The sequence below is a fragment of the Aythya ferina genome (genome assembly GCF_964211825.1).
Source record: "Aythya ferina genome assembly, chromosome: 6".
NCBI classification, from domain to species: Eukaryota; Metazoa; Chordata; class Aves; order Anseriformes; family Anatidae; genus Aythya; species Aythya ferina.
The window spans coordinates 25,395,878-25,418,332 of NC_140303.1; the positions used below are offsets into that span (position 1 = coordinate 25,395,878).

The 22,455-nt window shown below is 68.5% G+C and overlaps 1 protein-coding gene across 2 annotated transcripts; it reads right to left on the reverse strand.

Moving 5' to 3' along the window:
* Nucleotides 1-207: 207 nt before the first annotated feature.
* Nucleotides 208-21,984, reverse strand: ASIC4 (acid sensing ion channel subunit family member 4). Of its 2 annotated transcripts, none has more exons than XM_084523762.1 (10): nt 20,544-21,984; nt 4,072-4,216; nt 3,854-3,981; nt 3,508-3,667; nt 3,316-3,372; nt 3,068-3,221; nt 2,580-2,671; nt 2,296-2,375; nt 2,073-2,177; nt 208-1,906 (listed from the first exon to the last, which is right to left on the reverse strand). In XM_084523762.1, exons 1-10 carry the CDS (start codon nt 21,117-21,119, stop codon nt 1,787-1,789), a joined length of 1,617 nt encoding a protein of 538 aa, XP_084379888.1. In that variant the 5' UTR covers nt 21,120-21,984; the 3' UTR covers nt 208-1,786. The 2 variants fall into 2 exon arrangements, with proteins under 2 accessions (XP_084379888.1, XP_084379889.1); XM_084523763.1 differs by lacking the exon at nt 20,544-21,984 and adding an exon at nt 4,356-4,983.
* Between the last annotated feature and the right edge of the window lie 471 nt (nt 21,985-22,455).

The window sequence follows — 22,455 nt, forward strand, 5'->3', positions numbered from 1 at the left end:
TTCCCCCCCCAGCACCGCCTGCACGGGGCTGATAGAGCCCAGCAGGGTGCTGCCGGGGCGCCCGCCCTGCCACGGCACACCCGTTGTGCTCCGGCCCGCGGAGACGACGTGAGAGCTCCTGGTGCTGGTGTGCAGCCAGAGCACAGCTTTTTTGGGGAAGGCGTGAGGATCCCCACCCCTCCGTGCCCCCCCAGCCACGCAGGCAGCTCTGGACCTACTTGTGCCTCTTTATTAGGGAGCTTTTGTACATCTATAAAACAGTGGCGCACACCTCCGACGGCCACCTCCCGCCGCCCTGCCCGTGCCCGCCCTGCCCGGGGCTCGCTCCCGCTGCCAGGGAGGGGGCCACATCCTGCACCCGGTGCCCAGGCACCCTCCTTCCCCCTGTGGTGCTGGTGGGGGGCCTGGCATCGCTGCGGGGATGCTTCTGCTTGCACCCAGCTGCTGGTGCAGGAGCACGGGGTGGGCACAGGGTGGCCGTTCCCTGGGGCTGGGGTCCCACGCCACGCGTGCCACCGCCCCACGGGGAGCTGGACACCCTCCCGGGCACACGCGGTGGTGGAGGGGCTCCTCCTGCAGCTATGGCTTTGGCCACGGCACGGCTGTGCCCTCTAGGGTCTCGGGGCACTGGGGGTGTAGCCAGGCTAGGTCCCATCCCATCTCCCCCCCGATGTCACCAATTCCTGCCGCGGGTCCCCCTCTCTGCCGTGTGTGCGTGTCGAGGGGGGCTTTGCCAGCCGGCCCCCCCCTCCTGAGATATTTTGGGGCTGTTTGCCCTGCGCTGGTGTCTGCTACAGTGGAGGGGGAGGAGGAGATGTCCTACGGGAAGGGGTCACCAGGGGGGGTCCTGATGGGGTCCTGCCACCCCCCCCGGGGCTGTGCTGGGCACGGGGCACCCTCCTGACCCCATCCAGGCTGGGGGAGGCACAGTGGGCGCTCAGCACCCGGGGGAGGGGGGACGTGGCAGGGGTGGGGACGTGCACGGTGCAGAAGAGCTGTGACAGCCAGGGGAGCGAGGACGGGTGCTCCGTGCCGTGCTGGGTGGCTGTGCCTGAGGACAGCCTGCTCGGGGCGAGCGGGGAGGCTGGAGGGGGCTGTGGGGCACTGGGAGGAGAGGGTTCAGGGCAGGAGAGCGGGGAGAGGTCCGCGGGGCTGGGGGCTAACACTGGAGTGTGGGGGGGTCACAGTGCAGGGGTCTGGCTGGGGGCGGCTACGGGGCGGGGGGCTGCAGCCCCAGGGGGCTGCGTGGGGCTGGGGAAGGAGGGGAGGTGTCGGGGGGGTGTCACAGTGGTGGTGGTGCCGGGGGCCGGAGGGGCGGCAGGGAGGTGCCATGCAGGTGTGACTGCAGGTGGGAGCCCCCGGCCCTGCCACATGCCCTGGGAGGGGGCCGGGGGGCCGGGGCAGGGCAGAGACCCCCCAGGAGGGGTCAGCAGGGAAGGGCCTGGGGGGCCTCGAGGGAAACCCAGCCCCCCCCTCGCATGCTCTGCATCGCGGGGGCCCCTCCGCTCCCCCGAAGCCCCCCTGGCATGCAGTTTTGGGCCCAGGGCTGCTCTTGCTGCCGGACAGGGGGCGGCCCCCCCATCCCGTGTGCTTGAGACAGGGCTGACCCCACACGCCAGGGGCAACCGGAGGGGCTGGGTGGAGGGGCTGGGGGCCGCGGCGGTGCCGGTGGCACGGCCGGGGGCGAGCGGCGTGGCTGATCCCTGTGCCGCGGTGCCTCTCCGTGAGGACAGCGGGGAGGGGACAGCGGGGGGTGGGGGCTGGCTGCCCCCTGTCCCCAGCTGGCCTAGCAGGCGAAGTCCTCGAAGACGCCCTGGTGCGGGTAGTGGTGGCGGTGGTGGTGGTTGGGCAGGATGCCCGCGTTGTAGGCGCCCTCCACGTGCCGGCCCAGCGTCTCGCAGGGGCTCTGCGGGGACGGCAGCGTCACGGGGGCGCCCTCCTGCCCCCCGGCCCTTCCCCTATATCCATCCCACAGCTCGGCAGCCTGGCCCTGGGGAGCCACGTCCCGTCCCCACGGGGCTGGGGAGACCCTGCCCAGGTCCCTGCCCTCGCAGCCCACCCCGGCGGGGTACCTGGTCCTTGAGCTCCTCCAGCCCCAGCGTGGCGATGCTGCCCGAGGGCTTCTTCAGGGGCGGCTTGGAGCGGCGCAGGACACGGCTCACCCTGTCGCGGATCACCTGGGGGCAGAGGGGTCAGCCCCAGAGCCCCACGCACACGGCACCCCATGGGGGCACCCCGCTCTGCACGGCCACCCCCTCCCCGGGGAGCCTGGCCCCTGCTCGGCTCCTAGCGCACCTCGTAGATGTAGTCCAGGATCTCCAGGATGGTGAGGATGCTGGCGCCGATGAACAGGCCCATCTGTCCCCCGATGTCCCCTGGGGAGGAGAGGGGAGAGAGGGTCACCGGGAGCTGCTGCACAGCCCCTTTGGGCTGGGGGGGGACGGCAGTGCCAGGGCTAAAGGATGGAGGGGGACAGAGAGGTGACAGGGCCAAAGGACAGAGGGGAACAAGGTGGTAATGGGGTTTGGGGCTGCAGGACAGGGGGAGCTGGGGGTCCTGCAGGAAGGCTGGGGAGTCACCGAGAAGCCCGGCAAGGTCGTAGGCTTTCTTCTGCTCAATGGCCTCGTAGTTGAGCGCCTCGAAGAAGATGTCCAGCACCAGGAAGTTCTCCCTGCGGGGACACCGTGGAGCCGGTCACCACCCACATTGCCCCCAGCCTCCCCCAGCTCCCATCCACCCCGCCCCAGGGTGCTCCTGGCACCCTTGTGAGTTGCAGAGGCTGGGTCTGTGGGGCCCTAGGTGTGGAGGGGACACAGAAGGGACACGTCATGGCCACGGTGGGACTGTGGGGTGGGGACGGGCAGGCTGGGAGGACACCAAGGAGACGGTGTCCCCCCTCTAACCACAGTCCCCCTGGGGAGGGGATGCTGCAGGGACCGTGCGTGCCAGGACCCGGTCTCCACATGCTGCCAGCAGCAGGGGGACCCCAGATTTCCAGTGTCCCCCAACCCCGCACGCCTCCAGGAGCCCCCCCAGCCCCCTGCCAGCCCCAGCCCCGGGGGCTCACCGAATGTAGGTCTCGTTCTTGTTGTACTTGCGGGCCAGGTAGCGCGCCGAGCCCTTGTTGGGGATGCGCACCATGGAGATCTCCTTGCCGTAGCGGGTCAGGTTGCACGGCGTGGGGCAGCTGCAGCGCTCCTGGCTGTCCTCCACCGCCGCGTCTGGGGGCACGCACCGCTGGGCACGGCTGCACACACCCCCTGCCCCCAAAATCCCTCCCGGGCCACCCTCTCTCCCTCCCGGCCCCACACCTACCCAGCGTGTGGTCAGCACACTCGATGTAGACGTTGGGAGAGCAGATGGACTCGTTGCCTGCGGGGAAGCTGCAGGTCAGGGGGTGGGAGTCTCACACACCCCACCCCGCGCTCGCTCCCCTCTAGGGGGTGGCAGGGGCCGAGCGATGGGGTGGGGGCGACCCCTGGGTGCAGGGGCGGGCGGGACCCTCACCTGGCATGTGGACCATGCGGCAGTGGCAGCTGCGCACCACGGCCTCCTTCTCACACTGCAGGCGGCAGGCGGCGATGCTGTAGGTGTCGTAGCCAGGCAGCGTCTGCTCCCCCTGCACGCTGGCCCGGCAGTTGCCCCACGGCTGCGGCAGGTAGGTGAGCTGCCGGGGAGGGAGGGCATCGCTGCAGGGACGCACGGGGCCGGGACATCCCCGGGGCTGTGGGGTATCACCACCGCCCGGCAGGGGTTGGGGCCGCGTGGGGCGAAGCGGCATCCCCGGGAACGGCACCACCCCGCTGTCCCCACGGCTTGGCCCCATATGGCCAGCCCCCTGAGCCGGCCTTACCCGCTGCTCCTGGCAGGACACGAAGGTCTGGAAGCCAGGCGAGACGCCGAAGCCCAGCTGATGGATGTAGGGCGGCTCGTCCTGGCTGTGGATCTGGACTCGGATGCCAGCTTCGAACGATGTCTCATCTGGGGGGGATGGAAGGGGGCGTGGGCAGCCGGTCCCACGGGACAGCCCTCAGCCCCTGTACCCCGTGCCCTGCCCGCAGCCCCACTCACTGGTCTCCCTCCAGATGGGCAGGTATTCCTCCTGCTGGATGTCCAGCATGATCTCCAGCCCGTTGCCCATGCCGCCCTGGCGGGTGACCCGCGGGTTCCTCCGGTCCCCGTTGAAGGTGTAGCATTTGCCGTAGCGCGTATAGACCTGGGGATGGAGAGAGGGAGGGTGAGGATGGGGAAGGGCTCAGGCAGGGCGCTCTGCAAGCAGGATAAGGTCCGGGCCCCCCTTTACAGTCCCGCAGGGCCCCTGGGGCTGGTGCTGGGCACCCGAGTCGGGGACTCACGGGGACGAAGTGCTGGGGGCCGCAGCGCTCGCCCTGGAAGCGGCACTCCACCAGCATGTCCTCGATCTGGTGGCCCAGGCGGTGGAAGAAGCTCTGCATGGTGCGCTCGGAGCGGCGGGGCGGCAGGAAGCGCGAGTAGTTGGCCAGGCGCTCGAGCCAGCGGCGCCGCTCGTCCCCCAGCACGGCCAGCAGCTCGGGCACCAGCGAGCGGTCCTCCCGCGACAGCCCCAGCCACTGCCCCACCGAGTAGAGGTCGGGCTTGGTGAGCTGCAGGAAGCGCGCCCGGTTGGGGTTGCAGAGGGTGATGGCCGGGAAGCGCAGCTGGGGCGCCCGGGCCAGGCGTGCCCGCGTGTGCACGGGGCGCGAGAGCAGGTGGCGCAGGCGGTCGGTGGCCCCGGTGGCCAGCAGCCCGGCGGAGGCCAGGAAGGCCAGGCTCCAGAGGAGGCGGCGCAGGCGGGACTGGGGCCGGGTGCCCATGTAGTGCAGCCCGGGGATGCGGGTGGCGCGCAGGAAGCCGCCCTGCGCCGCGGCCAGGGCCTCTCCGTCGGGGCAGCAGGAGAGGGGCAGCGGCATCGCTGCGCTGGGGGAGGGCTCCTGCCTGCTCCCCGCTCCCCGTCTCCTTCCCGGGAGGCTTTTTTGGCTCCGCACCTTCCCGGAGCTGGATGTGGCAGGCGCCTTCCCGAGCTGTGACGGGCGAGGAGAGGGAGAGGAGGGGGCTGGTACAACCGCACGCCTTCCCCCAACCTCGATTCGGGAATGGAAAATTCCTCCCCGAGCCGGGCCGGGGGTGTGGGGGGGGTGCTGTGCTACCCCAGGCAGGGGGTCCCCGCAGCCCCAGCACAGGGATGCCCTGACCCAGCAGTGCCCTGTGAGCCCCTTGCCCGGGGGTGCCGCACCCCAGAGCATCCCTGCCCATTGCTCTGGCCCCACAGCCCCCCCAAAGCCCTGCATGCCCCCCAAAATCTCACCCAACGTGGGGCAAAGCATCTGTGGGGCTGGGGGCCCTGCCCCTCACGGTGCCAGGCCTGGAGGGGGGGCGGTCACCTCCCGCGTCCCCCACTCCCCGGTGCCGTACCCCAAATCCCCGCAGCCCGGGGGCCCCCACCCCGTCCCCGGGGGCTGCTGCTGCGTGGGAGCCCGGCGGGCGCTTTGAAGTGACGGCTGCGGCTCTGATCACAGCGGGACGGCGAGGGGGGGGGACAGCGACGACGGCGCCGAGGACGGCATCTGCGCACCCCCAGCGGCTCCTCAAAGGCTCGGGGCTGGCGGCGGGGGCCCGGCTGCCCGTCAGGGGCGCTTCAAAGCGCAGGGAAAGGGAGCGGGGGGGGCCCCGCAGGGCCGGGATCCGGCAGGGGGCAGCAGGGCCCCGCTTTTGGGCAGCCGGCCCCGCCGCGCTCCGGCCGGCCCCGGCTGCGCCCGAGCCCCCCGCCGGGCTCCCGGTGCCCGGTGCCCCCCGGGGGAGCGCAGCCCGAGCTCCCCGGGCTGCGGGAGGGCAGCGGGGGGGCTGCCGGAGCCGCTGGCCGGGGATTTATTGCGGCTCGGAGAGCCCGAGCCCGCCGGCCTGATAGCATCAGCGCCTGGCGCGCCGGGGCGGCTGTGATATTAGTTTTTCTGTAAAGGGAGGATGAGCTCCCCCGGCCGCAGGAAATGACATTTCGCTGCTCGCTGCCAGCTCGCACTGCGCCGGGCGGCACCGGGGAGAGGGATGGGGCCAGGGCGCAGAGGCGAGGGCACCCGGGGACACGGGCCGGGGCTGGCGGGGAGGGAGAGGTCCCGCGGCGGTGGCAGCGGTGGCCTCGTCCCTGTCCCCATCGCCGTCCCCTGCGGCCCCGGGCGGGCAGCAGGGCGCGGGGGGCGCGGGGGGCGAGGGGAGGGCAGGGGTGCCCGCGGCGCCCCGCTGAGTTACTGACTCGTCGGCTGCCAGGGTGCCGAGGACAGCTGTGAGAGCTCGCCGGCGAGAGCACAGCACAGTCCTGAAGGGCTTTGGCTTTCCAGCATGCCAAACCCAATTAGGTAACAGGGAGCGCGGGAGCAGAGCGAGGAGGAGGAGGAGGAAGGGCAGAGCAGAGGCTGCCTGCTCTGGGAGATGGTTTCTTCCCCGCAGCTGACCCAGAAAAGTGCCTCGCGGGGTGGAGCGGAGCACACGTGTCCTGCCGGGCACGGCTGGGGGCACGGCCCCCTGGGCACCCTGCTCCCCTCGCGGGGCACCCAAGGGTGCTGTGGGCCTCGGGGCCGGGAGGCAGGGCTCCCGCACCGCCTGCGGGCCTCCCCGCTCAGCTGCCACACACTGGCATCCCCGCGCAGGGGAGACCCCATTAGGGAGGTAATTTCTCGACACGATTCCTCATTTCCCTGCTCTGTGCCGTGGAGACACTTTGACCTTGACAGAAATAGCTGCCGGCGCCTCGCCAGGCGGATGCCAGCCGGGGATCGCTGCCGCCGGGGGGCTGAAGGATCCCCCTCCCCACCCCATAGAGCCCCAATACCCTGCTGCCCCCACCCCACGGGGCTCCCCCTCTTGCCCCCCATGTGTGGGCACCCCACGGGTGCTGGTTCCCGGCACCCTGACCACATCCCATCCACCAGCACCGGGGTTTCCCATGGCAGGGGGCCCCGGGGCCGGCCCCACACATGCCCGAGCCCCCCCATGCTCGTCGCTACAAGCCCATTGTGCCTGCCTGCGGCTGATCCCGGCTCACGCAGGTATTTCCGCGGCTTACACGGCTCCCCACGGTATTTAGCCTCTGGAAGACGACGTTAAACATCGCAAGCAGCGACAAATCCTGATTGCTCTGCAGAGACAAGAGGCCGCGCTAAGCTGCCAGCCGCATGCCTGCATGCAAAGGAGACGGAGCTGCAGCACGCGTGGGGGCCCTGCACGCCGGGGACATGTGCTCCTGTCCCGTGTCCCCCCCTGGGACACGCAGCCAGCAGGGCACGGGCACAGCACGCAGGAGCAGGCACCCCCAGGTGACAAATCTCACTGGGCACAATGGGGACAGGGCTGGGGAGACCCCAGCACGCTGCCCATCCAGGGGAACCCGGGGGTGAGCTTGGGCACAGCAACCCAGCAGCAGCTGGGCCACGGGCTGCAGCCCCCAGATTGCACAGGATGCTCCCTGAGCGGGCACATGGAGCTGGAGGCACGGGGTGCTGCTTGTCCCGGGGTGACACGGGCGCAGCCAGGTAATGCCATGCCCACAGACGCTGCCCCCCGCTGCAGCCAGCCCAGCCCAGGCTCTGCTGGAGCCCCCCCAAATCCCCAGCCGTGTCCCTGGTGTCCTGCTCCCCCCCCGTGGTGCTGACAGCCCCCGCCTGGGTGCCCACGGAGGGAAGCCGCAGCGCTGACGCCAGCACTGCAACTGCCCGGGATATGAGATCCGCTTGGATTCAGCAATTTCAACTCATTTCAAGCCCGATTCTGCAGCAATTTTCTGAGCCAGTGGGATGTTTTCGCCTCTGCAAACGTCCCTCTCACGCACGGTCGCACCATTTCCCTTCCCCGCTCCCTGGAGGGGCAAGGACCGGAGCCAGTTTGGCTTCACCCCAGCTCCAGCACAGGTGCCATCGCCCCCCCAAACCCGCAGCCCCCCTGCACCCTGTCCTTGCCCCACACAGGGCTGCTGCTGGCACCGGGCACAGCTCCTGCACCGGGGCTGCCACCCCCATGGGGTCCCCAGGACGCCTTTGTCCCCAAGCAGGGCCCTCCAGCACCGTGCTGGGCTCCGCTATGGGATGTTCCTCATCCCCCCCAGCATCCCAGCCCATCTCCCAAATCCCCGAGCCTCGGGCACGCCCCGGGGGGCTGCACCCCTCCTGCCACCTCCCCGCGCAGATGTGCTGGGCCAGCCCGTGCCAGCTGAGCCCCGCGGACGTGTCCCCGGAGCCAGCAGGGAGACGTGGGAGCCCTGTTGGTGCCAAGCGGGCTCGCGGCTGGAATACCAAGTGCTCAGCTGTGCTGCGGGCTGTGCTGCCAGCGGGGCAGAGCTGGGGCACCCGGACTCGTGCGGACCCCCGGGGCCAGCACACGGCCGCCCCCGGCAGCACGGCAAGCTCAGCGCTGTGCCTTCCCCTCCTGGGGGGCGGCCGGCCCGGGACCTCGCTGGTCTCCTGCTTTCCAAGCCCAATTTCTGCACGGCCGCTTTGTACCATTTGTTCTCGCGCCAGCATTGTCCCCGAGCTGAAATAGCTCTCTTCCCTCCGTTGTGTTTACTCCCTTGATGTATTTATAAACAGCAATCCCAGCCCCTCGCAGCGTTCCTCCTGCCAGCCCGCACGTGCCAATTGCTCCCATTTCCTCTCCCGATTCGGGCTCAGCTCTCCGGCTCAGCCCTCCTGCCCCGCACAGCAGCTGCTCCAGCGCCGTGCCACGCTCAGCCCCGGCTGCCCAGGGCTCGCACACTGCCCCTGCCTGCTCCCCGGCCATACAGACCCGGGGACGTGCCCTCTCCACCCCACAGCATCCCACCTGGGGCTGGCCCGCTGCAGGTGAGCGTGAGATCTCGCTGCTCATCCACCCCCTGGCACGGGTTAGGCCTGTGCCAAGCCGCGCTCCTGCCGCCTCCGTGCACGCCTCTCGCTCCTACCAGCCCGTTTTGCATCCTCAGACTCCCCCACGTGCAGCCCCCGGGCACGCAGCACACATCACGCCGTGGCAAATCGCCGTGATGGGCTGAGCCCAGCCTCAGCGCCGCGCTCCAAACACCAACACACAGGGCGAGAGCTGGGTTTGGGTGCTGGGCTCCCAGTGGCACCCGGAGGGAGCATCGAGGGTGCCCAGGGGGGCATCAGGGGTCTGTGGGGCCTGACGCAGACCAGCCCCGCTCTCTGGCTGCTGTCACCCCGTGTGCCCCATCACATTGCTCCCCCGGCCACCCGGTGCTGGGGGCTTTTGGCTGAGAGACAGCACCAGAGCTGAGCGCCACCAGTCCCTTTGTGTGCAGCCCCATTGGGACCACGGGGCCAGCACTGGGCAGCAGGACACTGGGATGGGGACGGAGCAGGGAGGTCCCACGGCCCCAGTGCTCTGCCTGCCCCGCTCTGCAGGCAGCAACATCCCCGGGGAAGGCTCCTGTTTGAAAGCAGCCGTGCAGGCAGCCCCGCGCCCGTCCCCAAAGGGTTAACAAGCAATTTCCTTTGCTGACAGCTCCGAGACCATTCACTATCGACTGCGGGAGAATAAGAGGGGAGAAGCAGCGAGATAAAAAGGCAGCAGAGCTGGCACCGCCTGCTTAATCCCAGCGTTTAATCTGCTGGGGCAGCGCAGGCAGCCTTATCTCGCCGTCCTTCTGCTGCTCCATCTCATTACGGCTCCCACGGCTGCGCGGCCGCACCGCCAGCCAACGCGGGAGCCCAGCCGGGGCGGCCAGCCCGGGGCAGCAGCTGCTGCCAGCGCACCTCGCCGCCCCCCCGGCAGCATCCGCGCCGCCTGGCACCGCCACGCTGCTGGCACCCGCGGCTGGCACCGGCCCCACGCCTGGCCCGAGCAGGCCGAGGGCACAGGGGATGCGCTGCCGGCATCACGCGTGGCTTTGTCCCCACACACACGCTCTGGTGGCAGGGGTGGCCGCGGGGTGCCCCCACAGGTGCCGGCACAGGCCCGGTCCCTCCAGCCTTGTTGTTATTTATCTGTAAATCCGCAGCGCGGCTGAGGCTGGGCTGTCACAGGGGTTATCCCGCTGCCTGCGGATGGGTTTACGCTGATAAGATTTATCATCACCCCGGCTGAGAGGCTGCCAGCGCCTCGCTGCCTGCTGCCCCGGCTCAGCGAGGGCAAGGCTGTGCCACCGCCCGGGGACGCTGTCAGAGCCACCGGCGGCACCGAGCCCCAGCCCAAACCTCCCCCTGCGCTGGTCCTCCTGAGCGCCCCGCCGTGCAGAGGGGTGCTGCGGGGTGGATGCTGCTCCCCCGAGCTGGACCAGGCACATCGGGGCTGGAAGTGCTGTGCTGGCACCCGGGCAGTGGTGCGTGCCTCTCCGCCAGGGTCCCGGGTGAGCGGTGCCCCGGCGCTGGCAGCCCATCTGTGCTGCCCGAGATCTGCTGACGGTGCTGGCAGCTCAGCTCCTGTCACAGCTCGACGGCTTCACGGCTTCCAGCGTGCTGGGGCTGTGATGGGAGCCCCCATCCTGCAGCTGGCCTCAGCACTGCGCAGGAGCCGGGCAGGAATACCCCAGAAAGGGGAACACGGCCCCAGGGGGCCCTGCCCAAGCCCTGCGCCTGCCCCCACTCCACATCCCCAGCACTGATTTCCCTGGGGCCCACAGGGATTGACCTGAGCCACCTGGTGCAGCCACACCAGGGCTAAATCCGTGAGCAGAGGGAAGGAAACCACCCGGCAGCACCTCCCCCTGCTCCCAAAATCTCCGCGCGAGCCCTGCACGGCCCTCACCACCCCAGCCCCTGCCCCTTTCCCTTCTTGCCCCCTCTGCCCGCTGACCAGCGGCTCCCCGGGGCTTTGCTCTCTGCACCAGCACAAATCTGACAGCAGCACGTCAGAGCCGCAGGCAGCAAGGCGCAAACAAACAGCCCGGGTCCCCTCTGCGCCCTCATCCCCAGGGTCAGCCTGGGGGCCAGGGGCACGGCACAATGCGCCACGCATCGGGACAGGAGTGAAGTGGGGTGATCACAGCCCAGCGGGAAAGGGCTCGTTAATAGCTGAGCCCTTTTAGTAGAGATTAGGGAGCTGCACGGCTTTGATCTTTGATTGCCAATTTGCATCTTGAAGGCGCTGGGACCTCATCCAGCCTCAGCGCAACCCTTTGTGGTTATCTCGTGGCTAATGGATTTGTTCTTAATGCTGGAGCGTGCAGGCTAAAGGCTGATTAAACCCTCTCCACGGCACTAAATCAATGGAACAAACATGATAGGGGCTGGCTTTCCCCAGCCCGCGCGCTCCTGGGTGCGGGGGCCGATGGATGGAGGCTCCTGGCTGGGTGCTGGGGGGGGGACACCCCTCTTGGTGCCCCCGAGGAGCCCCAGTGGCCACCAGGGCCCACATGGAGAAGCTGCCCAGGGAGGGGAGCTGGGTGCAGACTCCAGGACGAGAAGAGATGCTCCAAGCGGTGCCCACACCTGGGGAAGCTCAGCCCCACCGTGCCGGGGCTGCGTGGGGCTGAGCAGGGTCCCTGGCATGGTGCGTACGGGTACGCCGGTGCTGCGGGGTGGGATGGGAGCTGCAGGGAAGCTGGGACCAGTGCCTTGCTGGGTACCAGCACAGGGGAAGGCCCCCGGGATGCTGCTCAGGGCCCTGTCCTGTCCCCATGCCGTGTCCCTGAGAGGCTCAGCCCCACGGAGCTGAGGCTGCTCCGGAGCAGGCGGGCTGCAGCACGGAGCCCGTGGGATCACACGCCGTGATTCCCATCTGCAAACTTTGCTATTGAATAATCTCCCCTCCGCCAATATTTGCCCAGCTTGGGAGATAACGTGGCTACAGAAGTCGTCGGTGCCAGCATTTCAATCCGCCAGTGCTGCCTGCCCTGCGCAGCCCTCTGCGCCCTGCTCCCGCTGCCTGTGCCGAGGTCCTGCAGCGGGTGAGGCAGGGCACGGCGCTGAGATCCAGCTCCTGGAGGAGAAGCCCGGAGCGCTGTCAGCCTGGGGAGTAAATTAAGGTCATGTCAGGTGATAAGGAAACAGGATGTCGGAGCAGCAGCAGCGCCGGGAGGGGCAGAGCCTGAAAAACTCCCTCTGCAAGGCAGCTCCACCACGATAAGATCAGGCAGGCACCTGGGGATGGAGTGGCTGTCACTGCTGTGTGCTCCAGGGCTACAGGGATGGCACCGTGCACACTGCTGGGAGGGGATGGGATGGATGGGATGGGGTGGGATGGGATGGGATGGGATGGGATGGGATGGGATGGGATGGGGACGGGCAGGGGGCCATGGAGAGGCAGGGCAGGGACAGCCTGCAAACCTCTGTCCATAATTAGCACACAGATGTGCAGACGCTCTCTGATGAGTGGGATCTCAGAGCCAGGCTGCTCAACAGTGCTCACACCGCTCCTGCCTCCTGCTCCTCTTGCCATTCACCTCCTGGGGCTGGGCAGGGCAGGGCTGGCTGGCACGGCACTGCGTGGGGCACAGCGGGGTGACAGCCAGCACATGCCACCGGTGTAACCCCTTCTCTCTGCACGAGCAGCCATGGCAGTGGCCGAGCAGCCGGGACATAATTAATGCTTGCATCCACCTCGGATTTGCAGTGTCCTCGGTCCCCAGGGGGGCAGCTGCTCCCTGCCCTGCCCCGGGCAGCCACAGATGCCGTGCCAGCCCTGCCTCCTGCGCAGAGGTGACCTGGGGACAGCCCCGCTCGGGGGCCACCTTGGCCTCTCCAGCCGCTGAGCGCTGCAGACAGATGGAGATGCTTCCCTGCTCCCACCAGGGCCCCGGCTCTGTGTGGCCCCCTCCCTCCTCCGGCTGGGGAGAAACAGCACAGATTGCAGCTCCAGAGCCAGGGCAGGGTTTGGGCTGCTCCCATCAAAACCCCTCCTGGCAGCTGGGACGCGAGGCCGTGCCCACCACTGTGCGCCCAGCACTGCCCTGCTGGGGCACCCAGCTCCTGCCTGCCCCTGCCCGCTCTGCTGGCCCTGGTGGGCAGCCCCAGCCCGTCCCAGCGGCTCAATCAGAGCCGTGCGGCCCTCCAGCACGATGGGCACAGGAATTAAACTGCTAATGAGCTGCAGGCTGGAGGGCTGGCAGCTAGTGATTAATCAGGGCTCTGGCTGATGAGGCTGGTGCCAGCTCTCCCCTCCCACCCTGGGCCCTGGCCCCGCACACCCCATGGGCTCGTGGCTGGCGGTGTCTCTGAGCTCCCTGACACAGACAGGGCACCCGCAGCTCTCCCGGCCTCTGGCTTTCCTGCCCTCGCTTTTCACCTCTGCCTGTGCTCCCAGCTCTGCAATCAAGCAGGTAACCTTTTGTTCCGCTGGAGGAAAACCTGTTGACTCCATCAAAGCTCAGCCGGTGCTTAATGGCCGTTCAGCACCCAGTGAGCAGCTGCTCCCGGGGAGGGAGCGGAGAGCTTGGGGTGCCCAGGACCCTCCCCACCCGTGTGTGCTGCCCGGGGGGGACCGGCCGTGCAGGCACAGAGCCCAGATGTGCCCCAGCTTGGCCCCGTGACCCCGCTCCTCCTCTCCCTGCTGCAAGCAGGCAGCACACAGAGGGGGCAGGCAGTGCCCTGCCCGCAGCCGCGCTGGCGCAGCACACCGAGGGCACGGCTCAGTGCACAGAGGGAAGGTTTTGCAGCGTAAGCAAGGGACAGCCTCGGACATCAGCCCGCAGCAATGTGCAGGGAGCTGCAAGAAAGCAGCTCAAGCACCAGCCTGACTGCTCTCCTGCTGTGAAGCCCTGCCTGCCTTCCCTCCCCTCGCAGGGTTAGGAGGGCAGCGAGGGCTGTTCCAGCACCTCCTGCCCTCGCCGTGCACCACCGAGCTCGCCGCTCGCTGCCCGTGCAGCCCCAGGGTTGTGCAGCACAGCATGCCCTGGGGAAGAGCTCGCCCCCTTCTCCCCAGCTGCACTTGCAGCGAGGAAGAAAAGGGCAGCGATCAGCAAGGAGCAGGTTAGAGAGCTGCGTGTTCTCCCCTGTTGCGCAATTAATCATGAGAAGTTTTTCCTCCTTTCGTGCATGAAACGAAATTTGGCAGGGCGCTCTGACCACAGGGACGTGCTGCTCGCTCGCCAGCAAGAACCCGGCCACATCTGGCCAAGAAATAACCCCAGCACATCCCCCTGCGCGCGGGCGGGGAGCTGCTGGCAGGGAAACCCAGCCAGCAGGGCTTTGTCTGCAGCCACCGCGCACAGAGCATCCTCAGCCCCACGCCGTGCCTGCCTGCGCCCTGGGGACAGCGAGCACGGGGCAGGGAGGGGACATGGTGCCCTGGGGAGATGTCCAGCTCTGCCGGAGCCCCACGGCCCCAGCGTGCCCCCCCCTTGTCCAGTGCCCCCCTCCCGGCCGTGCCGCAGCCTCAGCCGGCTCTGTGCAGGCGCTGAGCAAGCCCAAGCCTCCCCAGCAGCGCTTCAGCTATTTGTTATTGGAAAAAGGGGGAAATACGGTTTTCGACAATTATTGTTTTTTCCACCTGACTGGCTGCAAACTTGTTAATTTTTTTCTTTAATGTGTGAACAGTGTCGACGGCAGCTGCATGTGAAATGACTCGACGCCCTATCCGCGGGTCCCTGGCTGGCGTTCAGCCCTCGCACCGCAAACATTGCCTTCTATAAATAAAGGCCTATATCTCATCAATGGCAGAACAGCAGAGCTTTATATAGTCGTCTTACATAAAACCGTCTCTCTTTATGGGCTTCAAACCATTTGCGTCACTTAGTGCAGCCCCGTAAACCTCCCGTTCCAGCGCGGGGAGACCCGGCCCCGCGCCCCGGGGCTGCCCGCAGGGTGCCCGGGAACCCCTCTCCTGGGGACTGCCGCCCCAGGCAGGGCCAGGTGGCAGCTGCGTCCCCCCCACGTCACCGCCTTGGCACGCGGCTCCCCGCAGCCCGCCCGGCCTTGGCACCGCGTGCTGGCACGGCAGCCGGCACCGCCAGGCAGCACGGGGACGGCCAGCTGCGCGCCAGCGCTGCGCCCTCGCCCTCCGCACCCTGCCGGTCCCCGTCCCGGCTGTGGGGAGCCGTGTGGGGCAGGGCTGGGGGGGTGCCGGGAGCCCGGCTGCTGGCTTTGTCACCCCCGCTGTGGCTGTGGGGTGCTGGGGGCTGCTCCTGTGTCCCTGGGCAGGTGCATGCACTGCTGGGTCAGCGGCAGCCCTCCTTCTGCCCCCCCAGCTGGCTCTGCCCCAATGCCTGCCCCACTGTCCCCACAGTGGCTGTGTCACTGGGATCCAGTGCCCTGTTTTGGTGAGCCCTGGGTGTGCAGGAGCAGGATGGACACAGCACCGGGGGCCCACGCTGTGTGCTCTGCCCTGCGGCTGCCCCCAGTGCCTCCTGGCCACGGGGCTCCTGCCACAGGTGACAGTGACACTGGGGACAGGGTCGCAGCACAGCCCTGCCAGCCACACGGTGTCCACCCCCAGTGCTGGCACCCCAGCCAGCCCTGCCCCATGCCCGCAGATCCCACAGCCAGCCTCCTGCACCCCGTGAGCCCCCTTGGACCCACAGGCAGTCACCTCACCCCTATCCAGCCCCATGGCACCGTGCCCCCCAGCCCCATGGTCCCCCAGCCCCTGCACCAAGCCCCCAGGGGTGCCCTGTCCCCAGGGGACAGCGGGGTCCCCTGATCCACCCAGCCCTCCACGTGGGGCCAGCCGTGCAGCACGTCCCGTGTCCCCGGGGAGCCACACCAGGCGCGGGCGTCGCGGCCGCTGGCTCCCCCCCGTATCGGAGACAGGCTTATTAAGTGTGTGATATTAAATTACCCAGATAAGAGTGTAAGAGCTTTTAAAGTCAATTCATTAAATATAATTATGAAGAGAGCTTTTTTATGCTCGCGGTGATCCGATCTCAATCAGGGATGCGGTGGGAAAGCCGCCGGCTCCTCCAGCATCTCCGCTCCCCCGCCGCGCCGCCCCCGCGCCCCTGCTCCCCCCCACCCTGGGCTCCCGCAGCCCTCGCAGCCCACCCGCTGCCCCAGGGACCTGTCCCCACGCTGCCACCAGGGCTGGTGCCACCCCGTGTGGATGGGCATCAGAACGGGCTTGTCCTCTCCACTGCTTCCCAGCAGGATCCCACCCTGTCCCCGTCCCCTGCATGCTCAGGGAGGTAGGGATGCATCCAGGCAGCCCAGGCAGATGGGGTATGGGCTTCCCTACGCTCCCACAGGAATGAAAGGTGCCTTACAACATATCCATGTCTACCAGCTACGCGGGGGCTGCCCTGACCCGCGGCCGGACCCAGCACACACGGCTCGGGTGTCCCCGTGCCAGCCCCTGGCACCGGGCGCCTCTTTGGCACCGGGGCGCTGGCCTTGAGCGCTGTCGGCTGCAGCTGCACGCCGGGCCAGGCTGCCCTCCCTGGGGAAAGCCCCAGGAATTGGGCCTCAAAGACAGCTCAGAGGCCCTGCACGCCTCCCACCTCCCAATCCATCCCAAAAGGCGGCCAAACCACCGTGACACCCCGCATCTCCTTGCCACGGAGCACCCAGACCCGCTGCGATGAGGGGCTCTGCGGTGACACCCGTGGGACCAGCCAGCCCCTCGCTGCCCTACCATGGCACCCCATAACCCCATCACCCCACAGCTGCCGGCCCCGGGGCTGCACCCCAAGGCCTGGGCACCTCGGGGGTGCGCCCCGAGCTGGGGTCCCCCGCACGAGGCTCCAGCGGGGGCTCGGGGGAGCAGCTACCCACTGCTGGGAGCTGCTGGACTGACATTTATTTTTAGACGTGAATTGTATAAATTAGCATTTCTCAGCGGATTAAGCAGCAGGAATTGTGTAAAATTAAATGGCAACGAATTGCATTAAAGTCCCCCGGTTTCTGGCACAAGCAGCGCCTCGAGCCGTGCCCGGGCGGCTCATGTGTAACCGTGCCAGAGCTGCCACCGCTCCGGACAGGAGCACGAGGAAACAGAGCCCATCTGCGCCACCAGAGACACAGATCTGGGGCCGTGCCAGCACGGCACAGCACGGTGACACATCCTGCCCGGTCCTCAGCTCTGCCTGGGGGCTGCAGCGAGCAGGAGGCTCACAGGGCCTTGCAGGGCCAACATGGAAGGGAAATGTGTGCCCCCAGCCCCCTGCTCCCCGTGGCGAACAGACCACGAAGAGGCAAAACGGGGTGGCTGAACGCCTCGGTGGGTGAGCAGCAGCACCAGGTGGGGCAGGGGCAGGGGGAGAGGAACGAGCCCAGCTTTTTCCAGGTGTACAAACAGGTTGAAAATGCAACGTGTATTAAATATGGTTCTGGCGGAAAGGTCAGACAGAGTCCCCGCGTCAGGAGTGGCGCCGATTGCAGGGGGGAAGGAGGCAGCTGGGGACGTGCCCTCCCCGCCGGGGGGCTGCAGGGCTCGGCCCCACGCGGCGCTTTGCAGCCCCCCACCAGCCGGCAGCACGCAGCCAACGCTGCCCACCCGTGTGGGGTTTTCTCCTGGGGGTCAGCATGGGGTGCAGAGAGCCCCGCACAGCCCACGGCCCGGGGGGGCCCTGCCAGGAGAGCCGGGGCCGCTGCCAGCTCTGAGGCCGCTGCCAGCTCTGGGCAACCTCTGCGCTCCCCCAGCCCCAGCTCTCGCAGGAGCGGCCTCGGCAGCAGCAGCGGCTCACAAACAAAAGGCTTTTGATGGGGGAACGTGGTTTTGAGAGAGGCTCCGGCACAACCACCAGCACAGCCTGCGAGGAGCCAGGGCGAGCTGCTGGCCTGGCCGCCACCTGCCCTGCCCTGCCCAAAGCCACCTCCGCTGTCCCCAGCGCCGCGGTGCACCCAGGGGTGGCCAGCATGGCCCCGGGGCTGGGTGCCAGCGGGCTACCGTGCGGCCACGGGCCACCAGCCGCAGCTGAGCCCCGGCCCCGCGGGGACGCCTCCCCCTTAATGGCGCGGAAAGCGAGCTATTGATTCCCTGCAGCACCGCCGCACGCCTCGCACCCTCGGTGCCGCAGCTGCGCCCGCCCGGCCAGGCTCGGCACCCAGCGGCCTGCCCCGGGCAGCGGGCAGCGTGCCCATGGCACGGGGCAGTGCACCCCAGGGGACGGGGCTGCCCCCCAGTAAGGGGTGCAGAGGGGTAGGAAAAGGCTCTGCCCAGGGTTCCCGGCAGCCTGCGCACGGGGCACATTTGTCAGCAGGCTGCAGGGGAGCCTCGCTGCGGCTCGGTGCTGTCCCTGCCGCCTGGGGAGATTTACAGCCCAGCCGGGCTTTATTACACGGAAGATGCTTACGCTGGGGATTTTTCTCCCCATAGTTTCTTAATTTGCTATCCCATAAAGAATGAGGATTTGTGACGTTAAATAGGGGAAGATCATTTACCACTCGCGGCGCCTACTTAAAGAACCCGCGCGAGCTGTTTATCCTGTGCTCACCGGCTGCGAGCTCCGCGCTCCGGCTCGGCAGCGCTGCTGGCCCGGCGGGCAGGCTGCCCACGGCCACCCAGGGGCCGTCACGCTTCTGGCCTCTGCCTGAAGCCCCCCGTGCGCACAGAGCAGAGGACCGGCGCCAGCACCCCTGCAAGCACAGCCCCGGGGAGCTGCAAGGGAAAACTTCCCTTCCCTGCCTTCCCTGGGGACACAACCTCTGCTCCGGGCGCTGAGAGCCCTGCGAGCCCTCCATCCCTGCAGGGACGCCCGCAGAGCACCCGCTGCGGTGGGCTCACAGGAGCCCTGTGAGCAGAAAGGCACGCGGGGCACCCAGGGCCGGGAGCTCGGTGTGACAGCGGGGTGCGGCGCAGCACCGGGTGCTCCTGCACCGGGGCCACAGCTGGCAGGCACGGCGGCTCCCAAGCCCACACGTGGCGGCTGGGACTCACCCGTGCCTGCCAAGCTGCAAACACCGTGCTTGAATCATCCCCAGGAGGAGGCACAGGGGACAGATTCAGCTCAGGGAATGGGAGCAGCAGGCTCCAGCTGCAAATGGTGCGCTGCCTCGGCAGGTCCCGCCACTGCCTGGCACGGCTCTGGGACGTGCTGCGTGGCACAGAGAGGCTGCCGAATCCCTCCCCTCTGCTCCTGCCTTCCCCTCCCCTTCCCAAGCCCGTGCCTTGCACCTTCTTCTGTCCCGAGATCGCCCCTTGGCTCCAGGTGCATCGGGAAAGTGGCCAGCGAGAGGTGGCAGGGACAGCCCTGCCTGCTGACTGCTCCGGGTGCCTCCGGCTCTGGGCTCCCCGTCCTGACCCCGCTGCCTGGAGCCTGCTCCAGCACATGGAGACAGCACACCGGACAGTCCCAGTGGCTGTCCCCATGTATATCCGTGCTCTAGGAAGCTGGTACCCAGCCCAAATCCCACTGCCATGCCGTGCTGCTACCCGGCACGATGCTGGGCTCTCCACCTTCCCACCAGCCAGCGTGGCTGAGCCCCACATGCCACGTGCAGGATTGCCCAGCACTGGGGCTCCCTGTGCTCTCCCTGAAGGATCTCACTTCTCCCCAGCACCCAAACTCGGGCAGCTCGGCTACAGCAAGCACAGAGCCCAGCAAAACCCCAGGAGGAGGAGGGTCCCCCCTGCTGCCCCCCGCTCCTCCCCACCCCACTGCAGGTAAACGCTCCCCACGGCAGCCCCCCTGTAACACCTCCCCAAACGGTGCTTTCCCTAGGACGGCAGCACCCCGCACTAGAAAGGCTTTGCAGCGATGGGCACGAAGTGAAGCAGGACGTGCTGCATCAGCCATTTCCAGCCCCACGGAGCCTCCTCTCCCCTCAGCAGGCTGCGCAGCCCCCGGTATCGCACCCCCCTCCCCGGCACGGAGCGGGCTCCGGCTGGCAGCGCTGCTCCGGGGAGCGCAGCGAGCAGGCAGAGCAGCAGCCCCTGGCAGCCGGAGCAGAGAGGCGGCTCATTTCCAGAGTCATTACGGGCTGAAAGGGGTCCCATCAGGTATTCCGCCCGTTCAGCACATTTATTTCCCCAAACCACAGCGGGGATTTGTGATTCCAGGCTCAACATTAGCGAGAGCCTCACAGTCGCGGTGCCCGGCTGGGAGCTCGCTGCCTGGGTGGGCACGGTGCTGCTGGGGTCCGGGGACCCCCAGCTTTGGGGGTGGCCCCCAGGGCACCCGGATGTGGCCATGCCCCGAAGCAGACCCTCTGGGGGTGCTGGGCACGTGCATTTGCACACACACACACGAGTGTGCAATGCTGACAGCCTCCCGCATTCACACACATCCCAGTGCCCACCCCCGAAGGCAGGGGGGCTCTCCTACGTGCAAAGGGGTCCCGGCCCCCCCATTCCACTCTTGCTGTGCAAAATGCCCTGCGATGGAGCAGCTCAACCCGCGGTGAGGAGAGGCTGGAGCAGGGCTCCGTGCCACCACTTTCCCCTTCCCGCTGCTCGCCCACCCCGGGGACGGCTGCGCCCCGCTCCCCCATCCGCCCCCGCTCCTGCCCACGACCCCCTCCTGCAGCCCCGGAGCTGCCAGCAGCGCGGTCCTGCAGCAGAGAGCTCCCACGGAGGATCCTCTCTCTCTCTCCATGCGAAACTTGGAGGGAAACTCGAACACGGAGAGATGCAAAACTTCAGCAGCCGGAGCGAGCCGGGGAGCCCCGCTGCGGCGAGGACACGGCGGGGTCAGAGCCCCCCCAGCGCCGGCGGCGTCCCCGGGGCTGCGCACTCACCACAGTGAAATCCCGGGAGGAGCAGTTCTCGCCGCTGAAGTTGCAGCTCTTGAGCATGTCGTCGAGCTGGTGGCCGGTGCGGTTGACGATGTCGGCCATGTCGGGGTCGGGGTAGAGCAGGTCCGTGGCCTTGTGGCCGTCGCGGTCCTTGGGGGGCAGCCCGGTCATGTTGGCCAGGTGGAAGATGTCGGCGTCGGTGAGCGCCGAGTGGCGGTAGCGGTTGATGTTGCAGATGGTGATGGCGGGGAAGACCATCTCGCGGATGGCCTCCTCGTCCAGGGCCATGACGTGGGGGTGCTCCAGGTAGAGCAGCGCCGACTTGGCCGCCTGGTAGAGGAAGAAGGCGAGCGAGGCCAGGAAGGCGAGCGCCCAGAGGGTCTGGCGCACGCCCAGCCGCCCCGAGCGGCAGATGTGCCCCAGGCCGTGCAGCGTGCTGGCGCTGGCGAAGGCGGCCAGGTCCCGGGAGCGGGGCCGCGCGGGCTCCTCGATCAGGCTCTCCTTGTCCCCTTCTTCTTTCTCCTTCTGCTTCTCATCCTCCTCGGCAAATTTGATTTTACACACGATCTCAATCGGCATCTGCCCCGCGCGGCCGGCGTGCCCAGCCAGCGGGCTGCCCCCCGGCACGGGCACCGGCCGAGAGCCCGGCCAGGCGCTGGGAGGGGGCTCGGGTCCCCCCCAAGCCCCAGCACGGCGCCGGGAGGGCCGAGCCGTCTCGGGAGGGAAGCGCAGCCCCTCTCAGCAGCTCCGAGCCGCCGCTTCCCTCTTGTCTCACTAGTCGATCGTCTCCTTGTGCCTTCGCTTATCAGCACAAATACAGCTGTCAAAAACCCCTCTCTCTCCTCTCCCTCGCTCTGTGTCTCTGCCTCTCTCCTTCGCTCCTCTCTGGTTAAGACCCCGGCAGATACAGGCAGCATTTAGGCATCATGTGCTAATAAAATCCAGGGAATACTTAATAATTCAAGACATGTCAACATTATTTCATCGTCAAATAAAGAGCGAGCGCCAGAGAAGGAGGCAGTGTGAAGGGCCCCGCGCCTCCGGGGCAGGGGGAGCCGCTCCGCGCCCTCTCTCCAGCCCCGGCTCCCAAGTGCTGCGGGAGCCACTTGTTTGAATGGCTCGGGACCTGCCGGAGCCGAGCCGAGCCGTGCCGAGCCGCGCCGAGCCGAGCCGCGCCGAGCCGAGCGGAACCGAGGCGCGCCGAGCGGTGCCGAGCCGTGCCGCGCCGAGCCAAGCCGTGCGATGCCGCGCTGAGCCGAGCCGTGCCGAGCCGTGCCCTGCGATGCCGTGGCCGTGCCGTGCCGAGCCGTGCCGAGCCGTGCCGTGCCGTGCCGTGCCGTGCCGTGCCGTGCCGTGCCGTGCCGTGCCGAGGCGGGCGGGGCACGGTGCCTGCCCCCCGCCGCCGCCGCCGCCGCCGCCGCCGCGCTGTGCGCCTCGCCCCGGCCCGTGCGCCCCGGGGCAGCGCGGCACGGCACGGCTCGGCGCGGCTCGGCACGGCTCGGGGCGGCTCGGGGCGGCTCGGCGGGGGCGGGCAGCCTGCGGGCAGCTCGCCCGGCGGCCCCCTCCTGCTCGCCCGCCCGCGGACTCCTCCTGCCTCGGCGGCTCCCTGGCCGTTAACCGCCTCCCTGCCGCGGCCCGCTGCGCCCCAGCCCGGCGGGCGCCGAGCCCCGGGACGGGGGAGCCGCGGGGCTTCCCCGCAGCACCCCCGGCACCCCCGCCTGCTGCCCCGTCCTGCCCGCAGCTGGGGGGGCTCTGCCTGCTCTGCTCGGTGGGCTGGGGGCCGGGGTGAGGGTGGGGGGCACCGGCTCCTGGGGCCAGCCGCTCCCCTGCGCGGCACCGTGGTGTCCCTGCCTCAGTTTCCCCACCGCTTCCCTGCCTCCAGCAGACAGCCCCCCAGGAGATGCGGCTCTCTCCG